The sequence below is a fragment of the Tasmannia lanceolata genome, unplaced genomic scaffold (assembly GCF_043159265.1).
Source record: "Tasmannia lanceolata isolate RefF3 unplaced genomic scaffold, GAP_Taslan_0.1 ptg000016l, whole genome shotgun sequence".
Lineage (NCBI taxonomy): Eukaryota > Viridiplantae > Streptophyta > Magnoliopsida > Canellales > Winteraceae > Tasmannia > Tasmannia lanceolata.
The window spans coordinates 14,461,156-14,480,104 of NW_027518693.1; the positions used below are offsets into that span (position 1 = coordinate 14,461,156).

The 18,949-nt window shown below is 38.0% G+C and overlaps 1 protein-coding gene across 3 annotated transcripts in view; it reads right to left on the reverse strand.

The window, feature by feature from the left end:
* LOC143847825 (histidine--tRNA ligase, cytoplasmic-like) overlaps nt 1-18,688 on the reverse strand; it is a 28,758-nt gene extending 10,070 nt beyond the window's left edge. Inside the window, exons 1-4 of one of the 3 annotated variants that reach the window (XM_077356606.1) lie at nt 18,626-18,648; nt 9,072-9,157; nt 8,900-8,980; nt 8,659-8,793 (exon numbers count right to left, since the gene is read on the reverse strand). In XM_077356606.1, the coding sequence (XP_077212721.1) occupies nt 8,659-8,765 (107 nt within the window). In that variant the 5' untranslated portion in view covers nt 8,766-8,793; nt 8,900-8,980; nt 9,072-9,157; nt 18,626-18,648. Of the gene's footprint in view, nt 1-8,658; nt 8,816-8,899; nt 9,158-18,625 lie in introns of all 3 variants that reach the window. The other 2 variants (XM_077356607.1, XM_077356604.1) reach the window with 2 other exon arrangements.
* Between the last annotated feature and the right edge of the window lie 261 nt (nt 18,689-18,949).

Sequence of the window (18,949 nt, forward strand, 5' to 3'; positions counted from 1 at the left end):
GATTGTAGAGATGCTCTTGCAACTACTATTGTGCTCAAAACATGGAGAGACTTGGTAAAGAATGGAGATGAACATACGCGAAAAATGGGAGCTTTTGTTGCAGAAACTATAATTACTGAAGATTTTTGGGAGGATGTGGATAGTACCTTAGCCATCACAAAACCAATTTATTTTCTAATCAAATTTTGTGATGGTGACGGTCCAAAAATGGGTGAAATTTATGAAAGGATGGACAATATGCTTGGTGAAATAAAAGACTTTATGAAAAAAGGGAATCATTGTGACAAGTATCCCAAGGTTGAAGAAATTGTGTTAAAGAGGTGGGAAAAAATGAATATCCCAATGCATTGTCTTGGATTTGCACTTACACCGCGATTTTATGATCCACGATACCTTGCTATGCCAGTACCAGGAGGCATAGTTAGAAGGAGTTTGAATCAAGATAAAGAAGTGATTAAGGGTGTTATGGGAGCTTTTGCAAAGATATCAGAAAGAGTGGAAGAAGCAAAATTGTTACGTGAACAATTTGTTGTCTTTCATATGCGGAAAGGTCTATATGCTATGGCAGCTGCTCAAACAGATGCTGTAACCATGGATGCAATCGATTGGTGGGCAACATACGGATCAGAAACTCCAGAGTTGGCTGAGGTAGCTAAGAAGGTATTGTCGCAACCAATTACTAGTCCACCAGCTGAGCGAAATTGGAGCACTTATTCTTTTATTCATAATGTCAAGAGAAATAGGTTGAATTCTTCACGGGCTGATAAATTGGTTTTCATCCATTCAAATATTCGCCTCCAGTCACGCTTCACAGAAACTTATAAGGATGGACCTTTTAAGAAGTGGGATATTGATCCAGAACATATTAATATCGATGATTCCATTGTTCGACTAGAGGATTTGAGATGGAGATCCCTTGATGGTGACTACATAGATGCTTCAGACGATTTTACAGAAAAAGATGATGAAATAGCACCTTTGCATGCTTCAATGCCGACTTCAAGCACAAGACCATCTCCTTCTCCAAGTTCAAGCACGCCATCAAATCGTCGTCTCGGACTACAACAAACTCGCATATCCAGCTTTACAAGAGGGGGCACTTCAATGGACTAGGGAAAGAGAGATGCAATGTTGCACACTAGCTGATTAGTTTTTTTATCATCATATTTTTATGTTTTAATTTCAGATCCGAGTAGTTTTTTTTTGTTGCTATCATTTTGGATGGAGTATGCAATATATGTTAGTTTGGACTTTGGACTTTGGACTTTGGAGTATGGAATTATGGATTTTGGAATTGAATTTTATTTTTTTTTGACTAAATATGTAAGGCATACATGAGGTTTTTGCTTCTTTTTTTAATTAAATGTATGTAGTACACGGTCTTTGCACTTTGGCAACCAATTCTTGTAAAAAATGTATGAAATATTACACAGTCACATATGTACACATATAGAGAGTACCGGAGCGACCCGAATTAGCGCTCCAAATCGACCCACGATCCCAAATACCGAACCAACTAAGCATACCCTCATCGTACCGCGTACCGGCTAACCAACGTACCGCGTACCGCAACGAACCGCGTTCCAGGTAACCTTGGATCAAATGGGCAAGGTTTTAAATTTCGGTTTCAGTGTAGATTTCGGGCAGAAATTTCAGCCTAAATCATGTAAAAATATGATTATGATTTCGTTTATTTTTTTAATTTTGACCTAAATGTTTAAAATTTCGGTGTCAATTTTGGCGATTTCAGTTGAAATTTCGCCTATTTCGGTGGAAATTATAACATTTCGGTGTACATTTTAAAATTTTCGGTGGAAAGTTTGTAAGAAAGTCCAAAAATGAAATTTTAACCGAAATTTCAGCGACATTTCGGCGAAATTTCGGTAAATTTTCAGCGAAATCTTGTAAGGAAACAACTTCATGTGAATTTCGTTTCGGTTTGTGCCGTAACCGAAATATTTCGAAACGTTTCAGCCAAAATTTAAAACCATGCAAATGAGAAGGGGTAAGCATTTGAGAATGTTAGGCAAAGAATAAACCAGCCATATCCCAAAGATTATCCTTACGACCTTGAAGATTTGCAAGCATCATGAAGGATGTTATGTTATTCCCAACTTTTCATAATAGATGAAGATCCACAAATGAGATAGCAGAAATCTTCTCTTTTTTTTTGATGGGTTAGATGGCAGAAATCTTGTAGAGGAAAGTGGTGAAAAATGAGGAGTCGATTACCATTCGGAAAAAATGAGAGGAGTTGATTGTATGGGAGTCTTTTCCACTTTAATCTGTGTGTACTTAGGCCAGTTTGGTTGTATTTCCTATTGTGATATAGGGACAACTCCTCACATCCCTGTACTTTTACCACTTTTTTAAATATAAGTTGTTATTGCTCAAAAAAAGCATAAAGATTGAGTCGCAAATGATTTAATATGACTTTCACATAAGGTCGTCACACGTAGAATTCATGGCATGTGGTATGGGGCATAATGCAATGGGAACTAGGTTCTGATTATAATCGTACAATATTTCCAAGACTGCAAAATACGATTTGTGGCACTGCATAAATGTATGAAAAATCCAGGTAACACTTCAAAGTAAAATGTCTATTAGACATGGATGTCGGTTTAAAATATGTAAAAAAAATTCAATCCAAGACTCTAGATTTAAAGCGATAATGCTTAACCATTTGAACTGAGATATGGCACATACCAGAGTATTATGGGTTTTTAAGAATAGGTTGAGCCGCATTTTGACAATGTTGATCCCAGCTCGAGAAGGGTAGAGTGGGAAGCGAGTGAGAAGCAATGCGGGAAGCGAAAGCAGGAAGTGGAGGGTTTAAAATAAAGAAAATGTGGGAAGCGAAAAACTCTAAAGAAAGTACAGAGAAAAAATGTGTGAAAAGCGTCATTGAATGCCAACATGAAGTATGTAATAAGCCTCATTGGAAGGGAATAAAAAGTACACAGAGTAGGATTGTAGTAGGTTAGGGAGGAATGGTTAATATAGGGAGTATACATTGACAATAAGACTTTGCGATTAATCAGACTAAAGAGTTTTAATAATTTACGATTTCACATGTTTTATTCATGTATATATAATGTTAGGTTTTTGAAAAGAAGATCCACATAATTTTCATTTAAAACTTATGATGTTTTTCAAGTTCTAAATACACTCTTTTTTTTAAATACGCTCCTTCAGCATATCTGTTTAAATATATGATTAAATAGCATCAACTCTAACTGCTTAAGCTTTTGGAGTAATTGGTCGTTGCCACTGGTACCAGAAGTATTGCCTCACCCAGGTCATGGGTTCAAAAACCAACAATTGTGCCACGCTTATGGCCAACCCAAGAAAAAAAGAGGGGCAACACGTGAGGGGGAGTGTTGAAGTATAAATGATTAAATAACACCAACTCTAACAGCTTAAGCTTTTTGAAACGCGAAGGAAGCGACTGGGAAGCGAGCTTCCCCTAAATTTGGAAAGCGAGAAGAACTTAACCTCCGAAGTGAGTTTTCGGGGAAGAGAGCTGCCCATCCAAATAGGAAGTTTCTGGTAACTATGGGTAGATCACAATTCACAAGGTTCCTAAGGCTTTCTAGACTGAGGAAGGGCCACCGTGAAAGCATATTGGTCAAAGTGTTGACTTAAAGAATCAAATATGATCAGTTTCCATTGTGAACTAAATGAATCCTGTGAGGGGGAACATAGCAACAGAAAATCATGTGCCAATCCGACAGGCTCTCTCATTGTGAGAAGAGAGGTTTATAAGTTTATATTTCCGTTTATTTCTGTTATATGTGTATTTATTAATAGGATGGGCTCCATTATAGGCAGTGTAGAACCTGTGATATCTTTTTCATTGATTGCACACAAAACCCTAATGAGGTTCTTGTGCATTAGTGTCTGCATTTCTATTGCTAAAAAGTTTCCTCTTTCGATACTACATCAAAGAGGAATTGTGACCTAGGTAGCTGGATACTGCCCAAATCAAAGAAGGCAAGTGTTGCTGCCAACTTTTTGAAGTTTCCATGCAGTGTGTACGGGCTCTAGACTCTGTACTGCCCATATGCATGAAATTAGAGAGTTGGTGTGGCCTTCATGCTGCTTGTGTGACCTAAATAGTGTCTTTCTAGTGCGCTTATGGCTTGTATGATCCACTAGCTATACCTTGTTCATATATATCTATGGCTATGGATTGTTTTCCTGTTCTATCTAGTATCTACTGCCCTATTTGAGTTGTTACCTTGCTGGGTGCAATCTTATTCGTGAATTTGGGAAGCTGCTTCCGTAATTGTGACTAACATGCTGTGTTATTGTTCAGATCAGATGCTGCCCTGTTCTCGAAATAGACTCATGACTGAAAGTAACTCTTAACATACCCGACATTATGGAGAATTGGAGATGATAGGAACGGTGTTTAAAAATGCGGCCAAAGAAAATCATAGTCGACTCGGCATGATGCAGTTGAGTACTAGGTTGACGCGGTCATAATTCGGGATAGTCAAAGGAGTTTTTATTGACTTTGTAGTGCAAAAAGTGGAACACGGCGGCAAAACACGGAACGCGGACAACGTAGAAGGGAGGCGACTCGGGGGAGTCCACGATGATGTGGAGGAGTTTTAAAACTATGGATAGGAATAAAACTTGCATTGATGAAGTTGAATGGGTCAGACCCCTAGTGGGATTAATCTATAAAGGTAGCATTGGGAGCAAGGGGAAAGTCAGAGTTTTTAAGTAAAGAAGGGCTGGATGAATCAGTTAGCAGATATGATGGTTGGTTAAGGGAGAACAATCATACATGGTTTGTGCAATAGCGTGGGACCACAAATCACTGACAACATGAAGTTCCTAGCCAAGGCAAGGAAAGTTTGGGGCACGGTTAAGACTTACTCATCTAATAAAATTTGGGGCACAGTTAAGACCTACTCATCTAATGGAAATATTCTTCATACTTGCAAACTCTTTGAGAATATTGTTCATGTTTTAAAAGGAAAATAAGTCCCCTCTGAATATTGTAATACTTTGAGAGGTATGTTGGAGGAGCTGAATGTGTATCATCCCATTTCCAAGTCCAATATTTGGAATTCTTGAAGAGATGAGACGAGTTTAGAGTGGCTAAATTCCTCTTTAGGTATCAATCCTCAGTATCATTCAGTTTGTGAACAGACTTCGGCTACTAGGCTGCTAACAGAGCAATAGCTCAGCCATTCAGATGCCGTGAAGAATTAGAGGCCAAATCCCTCCCACAGAGGTCTTCTCTCTAAGTCAATGATTTGAGAGCCTCTAACCATGTGAAAATTGAACCGACTATATTTTCCTCATTTGAAAAGTATGTAATTAACTTGTTTCCCTGGTGATGGTCTTTGTCCATTGTATCTGGTAGAGGTGCAATCTGCCCTACCACTTCCTTTTCGTTGTCTTGAATTCTTTATGTTCCTCAGTTTCCTGTTGTCTGTAAGTAAACTAAGCCCCTTTGGTGTTCATAAACATTTTATATATAGTTTTTTGTGTTTTTTCAAGATCTAAAGACAAAAAGAACGATTGGTGGTGGACTTGAGTCAGACAGGCTTTATTATCTGAATCATGTACTTGATGGTATTGCTCTACATTCGACTTCAACTCCGCATTTTTTGCACTATTGGCTTCATCATCAGTCTCTATGAAGTTTGAAACTTTTAGTTCCTTCTTTACATTCAGTGTCTAATTAGGAGTGTGATGCTTGTGAGTCAGGCAAGCAACACCATGTCCCATTTTATTCAAGAAATGCTAGCAGAGAGTCAATTCTTTTTTTTTTTGTATTCCATTCCAATGATAGGGTACATCTAGAACAAAGTCCTTGTTTGTTGATGATTTTTCAAGAATGATGCTCATATTTGATGAAAGAAAGACAAGGCCACAGAGCCTGATGACTTTTCTTTATGTTTCTTTTTCTGGGATTTCGTCGAAATTGATGTTATGAATGTGATGGAAGAATTTCAATTACGTCATCGTGCATCCAATGCATTCAATGCCTCCTTTATTTCTTTTATTCCTAAGGTGAGGAGTGTTGAGGAATGAGGATATCAAGGACCTCAGACCTATCAGTCTCACTGGAAGTGTATACAAAATACTTTCTAAGGTCCATATCATTAAGAATCTAGTGTAATTGCATTGTTGGTTGCAGCTAACCATGGAGGCTTCGCCTCAGGATGTCAAATCCTCAACGGGTCGTGGTGGCCAACGACGATACTGACTCTACAAAAACCTATGGCTCTAAGGATATGCTTCTTAATCTGGACCTTGAGAAATCTTATGATAGAATCAAATATTCCTTTTGTGGAACACTGTGGGGGATGGGTTTCGGGCTTAAGTGGAGAAAATGGATTTAATTGTGTATCTCGACGGTCCAGATCTATAGGCAGAGGGGATCAAAACTTTGGATACATAATATCTAAAGCAGTGGAGTCAGGATTCCTTTGGGGCCTCACTGCTTGCTTTGGTGGTCCTAACATCCCTCACCTCAGTATCTAAAGCAGTGGAGCGGAGGCTTCCCTTTCCCAAGTCGCTAGGAAGAGTGTGATGATCTCACGTAATGAAGAAACAATTGGGCAAAGGATTAATAGAAGTAAATCTTTGGGGTGTAGTATCAATGTTGGTGATCCTAAGGTTGATTATATAGCTGCAGTTCTTGGTTTCAATGCATCCTCTCTTCCAATAAAACAACCACACCCTGTTTGGCTGAACAAACGGTCGGCATTCACTGGAATTCCAAATGCCAAGGAATGTCGATTCCTTGTTTGGTTACCAATATTGCATTGAAACTCCACTTGACTACCCAACTTGTTCCAAACATCATCATTGCTTTTTTCCCATGTGGCACTAATGTCCCCGCTACTCATCTTCCAACCAAATTCTACCAAAATGGTAAAATTTTGGTAGAAGAATAGTGGAAAAGGTCCTCTCTCTCTCTCTCTCTCTCTCTCTCTCTCTCTCTCTCTCTCTCTCTCTCTCTCTCTCTCTCTCTCTCTCTATATATATATATATATATATATATATATATATATATATATATATATATAGCTAGACAAATCAAATGCTTGTCTCCTCCCTTTTGACTTCTTATTCTACTACTCTCCGAGCCACCCCCGTGCAACCAAACATAGATGGGAATCTCAACCCTCATGACTCAACACGAGTAAGCACAAAATGTCATGACTCAACATGCCAAATAGTAAGATTCCTTATAAAAATTTCAGTTCTACTCCTAGAGTCTATCATCTTCTGATTGGTATTGAGGTATATGAATTTGTACTCAAGATCCAATTGCCTGATATCTTTCCTTTGATAATTTCTCTCCTCCATGTAAGCATTATGTATTTTTTCTTTCTTCTATAGCTTGTGTCAGGATGCTCTTTCTCAAGGTAATGAAAAGGCTATGGATGAGAGATTACTCTTCTCATGCAAAACAATGTGGGGACTTACTGATTTGCCACCTAGAAAATCATAAGCTCAATTGTAGATGGGTCTATGTGGTCAATTATCTCCCTAATGGTAAGGTTGAGAAGCACTAAACTAGTAGATACTCCCATGGATCTAAACAAAAAGTTATTACAAGATTAGGGGGAATTATTTGATGATCCGGGCAGATACACCTATTTTTGTTGAGGCCTCTCCGACCCAAGCTGGTCATAAATATTTTAATATGTTTTATTGAGGAAATCTCTAGTAAAAACCAATAGAAAAAACTCTTATATATGTTGATTAACTTAGAATCGTCAGAGGTAGATGATCTCACCTTAGCATGGGGTTTCTATCCGGCTTCCCTCCAAATAAATTATCTTGGTCTCCCCCTCAAAGATGGGAGTCTATGACACCATGATTGGGACACTGTGGTGGAAAGAGTAGAGTCTAGATTTTTTATCAACAAGTGAATTTTTACTTAAAAAGAAAACCAAACTAACTAAATATATGAAGGTAGGATCACCCTATTAGAGGCTTCTCCGTGATTGGATTTGGGATTAACTTAGAATCATCAGAGGTCGGATCGCCAAGCTAGAGGCTTCTTTATATAATATTCCTACTTCCTATTCGTAGGATCACCCTGTTAGAGGCTTCTTTATATAATATTCCTACTTACTTCCTATTCATATATTAGATTCTCCCACTTGTTGCAAACAGGGTTGAAAGAGTATTCTGTAACTTCCTATGGAACGGTGATACCACCTTTAAGAGAGTTCACAATATCAATTGGGAACAAGTGTGCCGAACAAAAGCATCAATGCACTTGGTACTAAAAGTATCAGTGCGACCCTCCTTGCAAAGTGGTCGTGGAGACCCTTCAATAGTAAGTGGGGTTTATGGGATAATATGATAATCTGCAAATACCAAAAAGATGAGAGGTATCTTCAATTAGAAGAAGGGGTTAATGATGGCTTCCCCATCAAAAATACCATATTACAAAGAAATTGAGCATTTTTAATATTTATTATGGAAAAAAATTCCATATCATTTTCTTATCAAAAAATGAAATCGTACCCACAAATATCACAATTGTATATACCAAAATACTTGTAGTTCTGTGACAGAATCTACATGTCCAAATTGCTAGGTGTTAGTGGATTTTCAATTGAAAACAGATACCCAATTCCTATTCATATAAGAAAAAAAATTTGTTTCTACCAATTCCTTCTTGACCTCTTCATATGATTGCTTGTCCAACTTGTCAATACTTGAACATACTGTCCTGAATTTCTCAGGAGACACTCCACAAATCTCCAACATTCCATCCAGCAACTTCCGATGATTCAACTTTATCTGTAGTAGGAAAACAGTGTTCCTTGTGAAATAAAAAATACATTTCAGAGAAGATTCAGACACCCAACAGAACAACTCAAGGGAACCATCCAGTAAATATCAATACCTCATAATCACCAATGTTTAATTCATCCAGAAGTTCAGTCAGAACTTTAATCACCTCAAAATCAGGTTCCATTACTTCATACTGACCAGAAATATCAAAGTCACATTGATAGAATTCACGATACCTCCCCTTAGACGGGTTATCCCTTCTGCAAACTTTAGCTATTTGGTACCTTTTGAATGTATTGATATTATTCATGGCCAAGTATCAGGCAAATGGAACAGTTAGGTCATAGCGTAAAGAACAAAGCTCGCCACCCTGCAAAGGCATACAAAAAATTAATAACATTATTGTATAAAAGAGTCATAAGCAAACACATTAATATTCCTACAAGAAAATAAATTTAATAAAAACAATCAAGAACATGCTTAAATCCCAAAATATAAAATTATATGGGGAGCACGGCAAAAGGATGATTGCTAAGCCAAGAATGGAAATTAGCATCACAAATACCTACCGACACTTTGAATTTACATCCGACACCCATGTCGACACTGACACGCTGTCAACAGTGTCAACACTCCTTTCGACACTTGTAAATGAATTTTTAGTAGTGGCAGACTTAATGTGGTCATATCGGCATGTTTTTGTACCATGGCAAGCGTGAAATAATGTTTTATTATTGAATATTTTGTTTACCACTTTTATTATTAAATCTTCTTTAACTATTAATTATTATCATCCCATTCCTCTCCCCTAAACAAACTCTTCTTCCAATATTACATTTATTGTATCCTAATGGTCTCTTATACTCATTGCAGAATGGAGTCTCTCATCATCTCATGTTTGTTTTAGACTAGATTTGCTTAATCCAAAGATTTATTAGTTTGTCAAATGAATATCATATTTATCTTGATGCAAATTATGATTAGTAATCAATAATTTTATAGGCGTAAAAATGCATAGGGGTGTCTCTGTTTCTGAATTTTTTAGTGGTTTCCGTGTCGGACACCCTGTGTCCTTGTTGACACTCAACACTTCAGTTTGTGTTCACAGATCATAGACAAATAATAAGGTTGATCACATCTAGTGAGAGCTACAATGTTCCTTTGAGTCAAAACTTGGGAAGTGGGACATTTTTATTTTTCATGAATTATCATTATTTTTTAGGATTGTATGGGGTAAATAGGATTTCTGTGGGGAACACACTCAAATCCAAAAATAAAATAAAAGTGTGCACATAGCACACCCAAAAGGGTGACAGCAAAGCCAAGATGGGAAAGTAACATCACCAATACTCAGGTTGATCTCATCCAGTGAGAGTTGCACTGTTCCCTTGAGTCAAAACTTTGGAGGGTTCCTTTGCTCTTGGGAGTTGTTAGAGTATGTTTGTAGACGATCAAGTTACATAGGAGCAATCTAGTCTTTTCTCATATATTGTAACCTTAATCATGTTTATATGTGTGTGTGTGTAAAGAGAGAGTCTGTTAATATGTCAAGTCTGACCATTCTCCTTTTTTATCCTTCTCCTCAATCTCTCATATTGTTTCATGGTATCAGAGTCCTGGTCCTAGGATTCTTACATTCTCATCTTCTTTTTTTCTTTTCTCCCACTTTCTCTTTCTTTTCTTCCAAACTTCAAAAAAAAGTTATTGTTCATGTGAACAATACCACGACGTGAACAGTAGCTCACTATTCACGTGAATAGTAACCCTAGTTTTCTAGTGTTGTCCAAGGGCACTAAATGGTGTCTATTGTTGCCGGTTGCCGTCATCTTCATCGATTGAGGATCCGATACAAGGTTTTGCGTCAGTATCCTCTTCTTCGTCCGTTGAATTTCGGTAAGGGTTTTCTCCAAATCAATTTGTGTTTTCATTTGATCGAGTCTTCGTCGATTGGGCTTACAATTTACTCTAGTATGGTCAATTTGGTTGTATGCAGATCCCCTAACAGCCGTGGAGCCTTCTGATTTGGTTAGATGGGTTTCTACACATTCTTGTAGTTTCAGCCAGGCCTAATAGCCTTTGTTCGGCCAGGCCTAACAGCCTTTTGCTCTGTTTTGATTGTTGTTGGTGGCCGTTTGGCTCTATAATTCTCTTTATTTGGTCGGTGAAGGTTGGAGAAGGGAGGTTGTAGGTTGATTGTTGCTCAGGCCTTTGTATTGTGTCTGGGCGCGCCTCTTAAGGGATTGTGAGGCTATTCTGCTGTGGCTTATTATGGGACTACTTGTGGACTAATTGTCGGTTGTTTATTGTTCGAATTTGTGATTGGAATTTGAGTCTTATCTTACCATGGATTCATTCGACGTGTCAACTTTGTAAATGAATTCCGTTAAGCTCAATGGACGTAATTACCTAGCCTGGTCTAGAGCAGTTGAGATTTTCCAGAGGCCAAAGAAAAATCTCAGTATATTGAATAGACTAAGCCCGATCCGACTAGTGACAGTTTTAAAACTTGGAAAACGGTTTTAGAACTTGGAAGGGAGACAATGCTCAGATTATGACTACTATTTAATAGCATGGAACCCAAGATCAGTTCCTCTTATGCACCTGACTACAGCTATAGAAGTGTGGGATAAAGCGAAGTTGTTATATTTTGGAGCCGCTGATATGACTTAGGTGTGATGTCTTACCTGCCTTCCTTCAATTGTGGAAGGAAGATAAATCCTTGATTGAGTACTATGCAGCTATGGTTGACTTATGTGATAAGCTGGATATTTACCTGTCCTTCTCTATTAATCTGACTGTTTTGAAGAAACGTGTCTGATTTGCGGGTTGTACGATTTTTATTTTTTTTTGGGTTCTAAGTTCTCTCCTATTCAGCAACAGATTAGGGTTCTGTCTTTCTTCCCTCTCTTCATGAGGCGTTTTTCTGAGTACAACGCTCCATGAGGGAGCAATCTTCTCTTGATATTGGTATTGCTAGGGCTGCCCCGTTTGTTCAGAGTTTTTCTAGTGGTCTTGGTAGTGGCAGCTCTGGTCGTGGCCGTGGTCAGAGCAGAAGTTGGTGGTAGAGAGTATTCTAATGGTCATGGTCATGGGGGTGGCTGTTAGAGTACTGCAGGTCTTGGACGTGGACAGAAATTTTATTTTCAATGTGTTTTAGACAGCCACACTTTGAACTATTGTTGGGACTTGGGGATCTAGATGGCAGACCTTCAGGGTATGAAAATTATTCTGCAATCAGGGGAGGAGGCCTCAATATCTTCAGTGTCATCAGGGCATAATTTCTAAAAGCAGAGTATGTCCAGTTTCTCAAGGCCAAGTTCCTCCTCTCAATAGTCTATGTATGCTTATTGCCACCCTGGCTACACAAGATAGCTCCTCTGCATGTTTACTTTCTTCCTCAACACCCTGGGTTATTGATTGTGCCTTAGACCATATGAGTGGTAACCCTACTTTACTGTCGTCTTTCAGATCTTATGTTTCTTCACCTCGTAGTGTAACATTAGCAAATGGCTCCACATCTCAGGTATCTGGGATTGGACAAGCCCAACCCACTTCTAATCTCACTTTATCGTTTGTTTTTATGTGTTCCAAAATTTCCATTTAATTTACCTTTTATAAACAAGCTAACCAAATCTCTTCATTGCTCTGTGTCGTTCTTTCCTTCTTATTGTGTTGTCCATCATCTCAAGACACAGAGTAAGATTGGTGGCGGGCATGAATCTGGGTCTCTACTACTTAAGTGTGGATAGTGCAGCTCTTAAGAGTACCTTCTTCATCCTATTGTGGCATTGCCGGCTTAGTCATCCCTCAGCAGAGAAGTGGAAGCTCTCCAAAATGGTTTTGTTCCTCCTACAGAATGTCAATCGTATTAGTTTAGAAAACACCATAGGGTGTCCTTCCCGTCTAGGGTTATGAGTCGAGAGTTTGGTCCTTTTCATGTAGTTCATTCAGATATTTAGGGTCTTTATCAAACTAAATCTTTGTTCGGTTTCCAATATTTTGTAACTTTTGTGGATGATTGTTCTCGCATGACTTGGTTATTTATGATGAATGATAGAACCAAGTTATTTTCTAGTTTGAAGTCTTTTATGATGAGATCTTAACTCAATTTGATACTCGTATTCGTGTGTTGAGAACTGATAATGCCAAAGACTAACTTTCTGTTAAATCTGGCTTGGCACGTTTTCTGAACCAGCATGGTATCTTACATCAGACATGTTGTACGTCTACCTTACAACAAAACGGGATTGCAGAACGTAAAAATCGACATCTCCTTAAAATGGCTAGGTTCCTAATGTTTCATATGAAAGTTCCTAAGCATTTCTAGGCTGATGTAGTTCTTATGTCCTGCTACCTCGTCAGGAGACTGTCTTCTTCTGTTCTAGACAACAAGACATCTTTCCTGTTTTGTTTCTGAATATGGATGTTTTTTCACTTACTCGTAGCTTTGGCTGTGTCTGTTTTGTTCACCAACTTTCTCAGGTCGGGATAAGCTTGATCATCGGGCTATAAAATGCATGTTCATGGGGCATTCCCTTACTGGGTACAACTGTTATAGCCCTGATCTTACAAAAGTTTTTGTTTCTGCAGATGCCACATTTTTTAAGTCAACTTCTTATTTCTCACAAGAGGATGTTCCTAGCGTCCTTACTCGGTTGGATTGTCCTATTCTCGTTCCTATTTTTGTTGTTCCTTCTCAGTTGGCTTTTAGTACCTCTAGCGCTACTTCAAAGAATACTTTGAAGGTGTATGTACGTTGATGCAAAGCAGTACCTTACCCTTAGGTAGTGCCTTCCCCATCTCCTCTTCTCCTGATCTTGTGCCAGTCGAGTCGCTTGAAAACTCCGTTGATTGTCATTCGCAAAGGTAAACGTAGTTGCACCACTCGTGTTACAGCACATCTCATTTCCTCTGTAGTTTCCTATGCTAACCTCTCTAAGTCTCTCCGCGCTTCTGTTGCTTCTAGTTCTGTTGTTGGCTTGTTCCTAACTCTGTCGCAAAGGCTCTTGCCCATCCTGGGTGGGGCGCAACCATAGCTGCTGATATGGAGGTTCTTCATCTAACGGCACCTGGGATCTTGTCTCTCCTCCTCCAAGAATGCAAGCAGTTGGTTGTCGATGGGTATTTGTTGTATAATTTCGATGATGGGTATTTGTTGTATAATTTCTCTGATGGATCTGTGGACAGAACGACAGATTGAAAGCAAGGTTGGTGGCAAAAGGATATACTCAGACATATGGTTGGGGCCAAAACAAGGAAATTGGACTCACAAATAAACCATCAGAAAAGGAAAGATAGGCCATCTAGAGGGATCAAATTACCCATAACTTGTTTGGGTCTAAAGGGTGATCCAATGACCTGGGCCTTGCTTTCTTTTTTGAAAGATTGAGGCCTTGTTTTTTGGGTCGCCAAAGCCCACCAAGCAACCCATTCGAAGACCCAAAAGGCGAGTGTTCAAGCTTATCTGAAGTCCTAATTTCCCCCAATAGGCTTTGATCATGTGTGGCCCTTACCAACCACACCTTAAGCATTTTTAAATTCTAAAACAAGATTCCTTAATTATCTTCAAACCACCGGTAACTAATAGAGAGAACTAGAGGATGAGAATACCAATCTGTTGGTTGAAGCTAGATCTATGTGAGATGGTTTTCGCTACAGTGAAACCCTACATATTAAAAAAATATGGATTGAATCTGATAACATGGTCCTTGTAAATATCCTTAAAGGTAAGAACAGATCCCCATGGCACATTCATTATATATTAAAAGAATAATGAAAATATTATCTTTTATGGAATTTGTTATCACTCATATATGCAGATAAGGTAATCTTGTTGCAAACAGCTAGGTAAATTATAATTGTGACAACAGCACAATTTCAGTCTTTTGGGATTGGGCCAGTCTTCCAAAGGATTCCAAATGAGCAGCTAGATGCGACCAGCTGTGTATTCCATATATATATAATAAATAATGTTGTCTCTTTTTGGAGATATGGGTTCTTTGTTATACTTTTCTTGTATTATGATCAGTTAAGACGCAAGGTTTTAAGTCCTCTTGGATTTTTTATTCTTTTTTTTTTTTTTTTGAATGGTATTCTTATTAATAAAATTTAAGGTGTCGCCCGGGTTCCAAGATAAATTCCGGGTTAAAACTAATAGAGAAAACTGGCGCCAAAGATCCCTCGTTTCTCCAAAGGTGACCGGCATAAAATTCACTTCTTTGATGATACTGCACAAGAAAATGATGGAGACGTTGTCTATACTATCTCATCCTCTGATCAAGGCGGTAATTCATCAATCATCTTTGAGCTTCATGCCCGAAGAGAACAAAACATCCTCAACCGACCAAGGCGAACACACCGAGCACTCAAACCCAAACCACCATGGTCTATCGATCTTAAGCTCATCCCACTGAAAAGATAGATGCACATCCTAATAGGAACTACAACCATAATTCCTTTCCACACACTTCTCATTTCTTCCATAAAAGATCTGAACTCCGCCCACATCAATGAAGATATCCTGATCAAATATTTCTTATGTTCAACCGCAATAAAAACCAGTTTGTCTCAAATGTGTGAGCATTACCCCCTTTCTTCTATGATAGCATACCGGTCCTTCAAAGATAACGAGCTATCAACACCTTTAACAACATTTGAAGAAGACTTAGCCTGAGGAGGTGGATAATACAATACTCTAACAGCAAGTGTAGAGGAGCACCATGATCTAATAGGGGCATTACTTAAGAAATGCCAACAATAATTCAAGGGAATATATACAAGTGTGAAGTCCACGACGATAGGTACTGATGGAAGCTATAGGAAGGTGGTCTTCGAAATCAGAAGGTAAAGACCGCTCGTGTGAATCATCGTTTACCCTCAAAACTCTACTAGAAGATTTTACTTCACTTCCTAAACCAATGAAAAAACCATTTTTTTAATGGTAAAATATCATTAATGATAAAAAGAACAGACAGAACAAAGGCGGCCGATAGAGTCGATGAGAAAAATTACAAACAAAGAAAAACACCAAGGCTAAGCAGAAGGGAAAATCAAGGTGGAAGAAAGTTGAAAAGCTATAGATCCTGCCTCAACACCACTTCTGGCAAGACCGTCCGCCTCAGAATTGGAAGACCTGCAAACCAAACCTTTGCAGGATCCTACTCCACAGACACTGAGCAAACTTACAATGCATAAGGAGATGGTCCACCGTCTCTCCTGACTCCAATCATAGGGCGCAATGATCCACAATCAACATATTCTGCCTCCTTAGATGATCGACTGTAAGGATCTTAGCGAGAATCGCCGTCCAACCGAAAGTGCATACCCTTCAGCATCAAATCATTTTATCGACAGCTCACTCCGTGCACAAGATCCTTGCAGACGGCCAAAGTTTGGTGCATTCCAGCTCTTATCAATGAGAAAACCATGTAAGAGTCAAATACTCAAATGTACCACTTTTTGAACAAAATATTCTAATGTCCCTTTTCCACCCCCACTCCAACTGTTGGCAGCAAACTACCTTCACATTGTAGATCCATAAGTTTTACCCGAAAAATCTCCTAGCATCTCTTTGTTCTTTGCAAGGGATAGCCCTATTAAAAGCGCAAAGGTATCTTTTCTTATATTGCTACTTTTTTACTCCCTTTCTAATAGTTTGTAGTTTTGAATTTTGTTATAAATGCAATTACTATTGTGATATAAAAGTTTTGACTTAAAAGATTCACAAATCAAAGGCAGTGATAAATTCACCCTCTTGACAGAAGAATACACCCCCTTATAACAGAAAACGTTAATTTGTAATGGTTCTGGAGTTAACGCTTGCTCCTCCAGCCCTTAAAGATATCCTAACGATTTCAGTTAAAGGGGGTGTATTCTTCCTTCAAGGGGGTGAATTTATCACTGCCCCAAATCAATAACATACATTTTATGACAATTCTATAAAGGTAAGTAGATTAAATATTTAATGGAGTAGTTAATTGCATACAATCACTGCTTTGGAGATGGAGATGACAAAATGATCAATCGTCTTATTTTTAGCATATTAAAATGTATAATATTCTAGCATGTTTCCAAAAATTTACCAATTTATGCCCTAAATTTTAATTTATCATGATATACTAAATAGCATACATACAACCACCTTCAGGGGGGAATGCTAGGAAGAGAAGGGAGGGTTGACAATAGCCTTTCCAAGTGAACTAGATGAAATCCAAGAGGGAAATCAAAGAAAAAGGCAATTTAAAAATTCTCACAGGGTACTAATATAAACATTTAAGGTACCGCCTAGGTGATTGGAAGAAGTCTACCCGTTGGATCAGATCAAGAATTGGATGTGCGATACTAGATGGGAATTTAAGGTGATTGTCAAACCCGACCTTTGGATGACCTCAATCTGATGAGAATTCATTGAGATTTCATATCTGCAGGTTTTGGTTAGCAGTTTTTTGTTTTTTGTTTTCTTTTTTTAATGGCAATGATTTATTTTTAAAAAAAGAAAGCACAACAACCGAGGTGGTTGACAACAAGCCAAACAAAAATTTCAATCCATAAGAGGTCAATTCAAGAGTTTGATTAGGGAGAAATAAGAATCGATCCTTAGAAGTTGTGTTTGTAATAGGATTAAATTCAGACGTAGGGGTGATCCAGTCCGCACGAAAATAAAAAGGACTTAATTAGGGTTTGGGAATTGAAGTCTGAAGAAGATGAAGAAGAACAAAGAAGATAAGAGGATAGAAGTAAAGATCGAAGACAGCTAGTTGGAGTCTCACCAATTTACCCAAAAGTCTCACAACTTTGGTCCCTTGAGGCTTCACACCTAGGGCTTCCAAGCACCACACAAGGAGAAGAGAAGATTTCACTCCCACAATCTTTGAAAAAGCACTTAATCTTATTCATTCATCAATATCTACTCTAAAGGGCTTAGTCATTGCATTAAATGGAGGTGGGAAACCCCACAAAAAATTGAGTTGGATTCCTTGTCAAATCAAAAATCAAAACTCTGAACAAAAGTTGCAAAAAAGTTAATTTCCTATCCTAGGAATTTATAATGTAGACTAACTTGAAAAAGAAAATTGATCCCAATCAATTAAAATACAAACTTAATACCCAATAAGACTTTCTAAAGGACCCTAATATCAATTACAAAACTAACTTAAATAAGCTAGACTTTCTAAAAATAACTAAAGCCAAATTAGATACTATTAAACCAAACTCTTAATATTAAAAATTAACGTGGAAAGTAAACTCTAGACTCTCGTGTGTAATTCGTAGTGCGCCCCATCCCTATTCTCAAAAACCCAAAGAAGGAGAAAGCCCTCGTGTGTAAAAATTCAATCATGGTCAACTATAAAAATAACAAAATTCCCCTTAGTGCAATTTTCAAGAATTAGAGACGGTAGAATGGCCGAATGGGCACCACTTGATCCTAGAGCTTTTGGAAGCTCTCAGAGATGATTTTCTTGCTTGAATATGGTAAAGGATGGCCCCCAATCACTAGCATCAAATAATTGATGATATATCACATGTATGTGACCAAAATCAAAACAAAAATCAATTTATAATGATATGACATTTTGCTGATAAATTCCAAATAAACTAATCTGTGGCTATGATCATTACCCATGTTTGAGACTTTTTCGTCCTTTCGCTAAAGTATTCTAAGAGATGAAGGAATTCGTAGGCACACTTGATTTGCATCAAACTAGATCATTTCATCATCAAGTACTACATTCTTTATTTATTTTTTTGAATGGTTCCTCAAGTACTACATTCTATCTTGCCTTTTAAACATTTTTCAGCTGTGCTAATAGGAGTTTAGAAAATATAAATGTATACATACTTGGTCAGCCAGGTCATATATTAGCTTTGAATCTTCCCCATATTTTCCCATGAGAGTCTCTCTCAATTCAAAAACAGGAGTATCGAGGGCCACGCCTCCATGCCTCTTAAATACCCCTACAATGATTGAAAATGCTCTCTCTCTCTTAAGGCCATTTGCTCCTTCCCAAAATCTCGAGTACCCTGATAGATAAAATTTAGCAAGGTAAAAAAATTCAACAAAGATTAAATGAATGCAGCTAAACAAAGGATGTATGCAAAGAAAAGCATAAATAGGCGTGGTATAAGATCAAATAATCAGTGAAATAAATAAAAATATCACAAG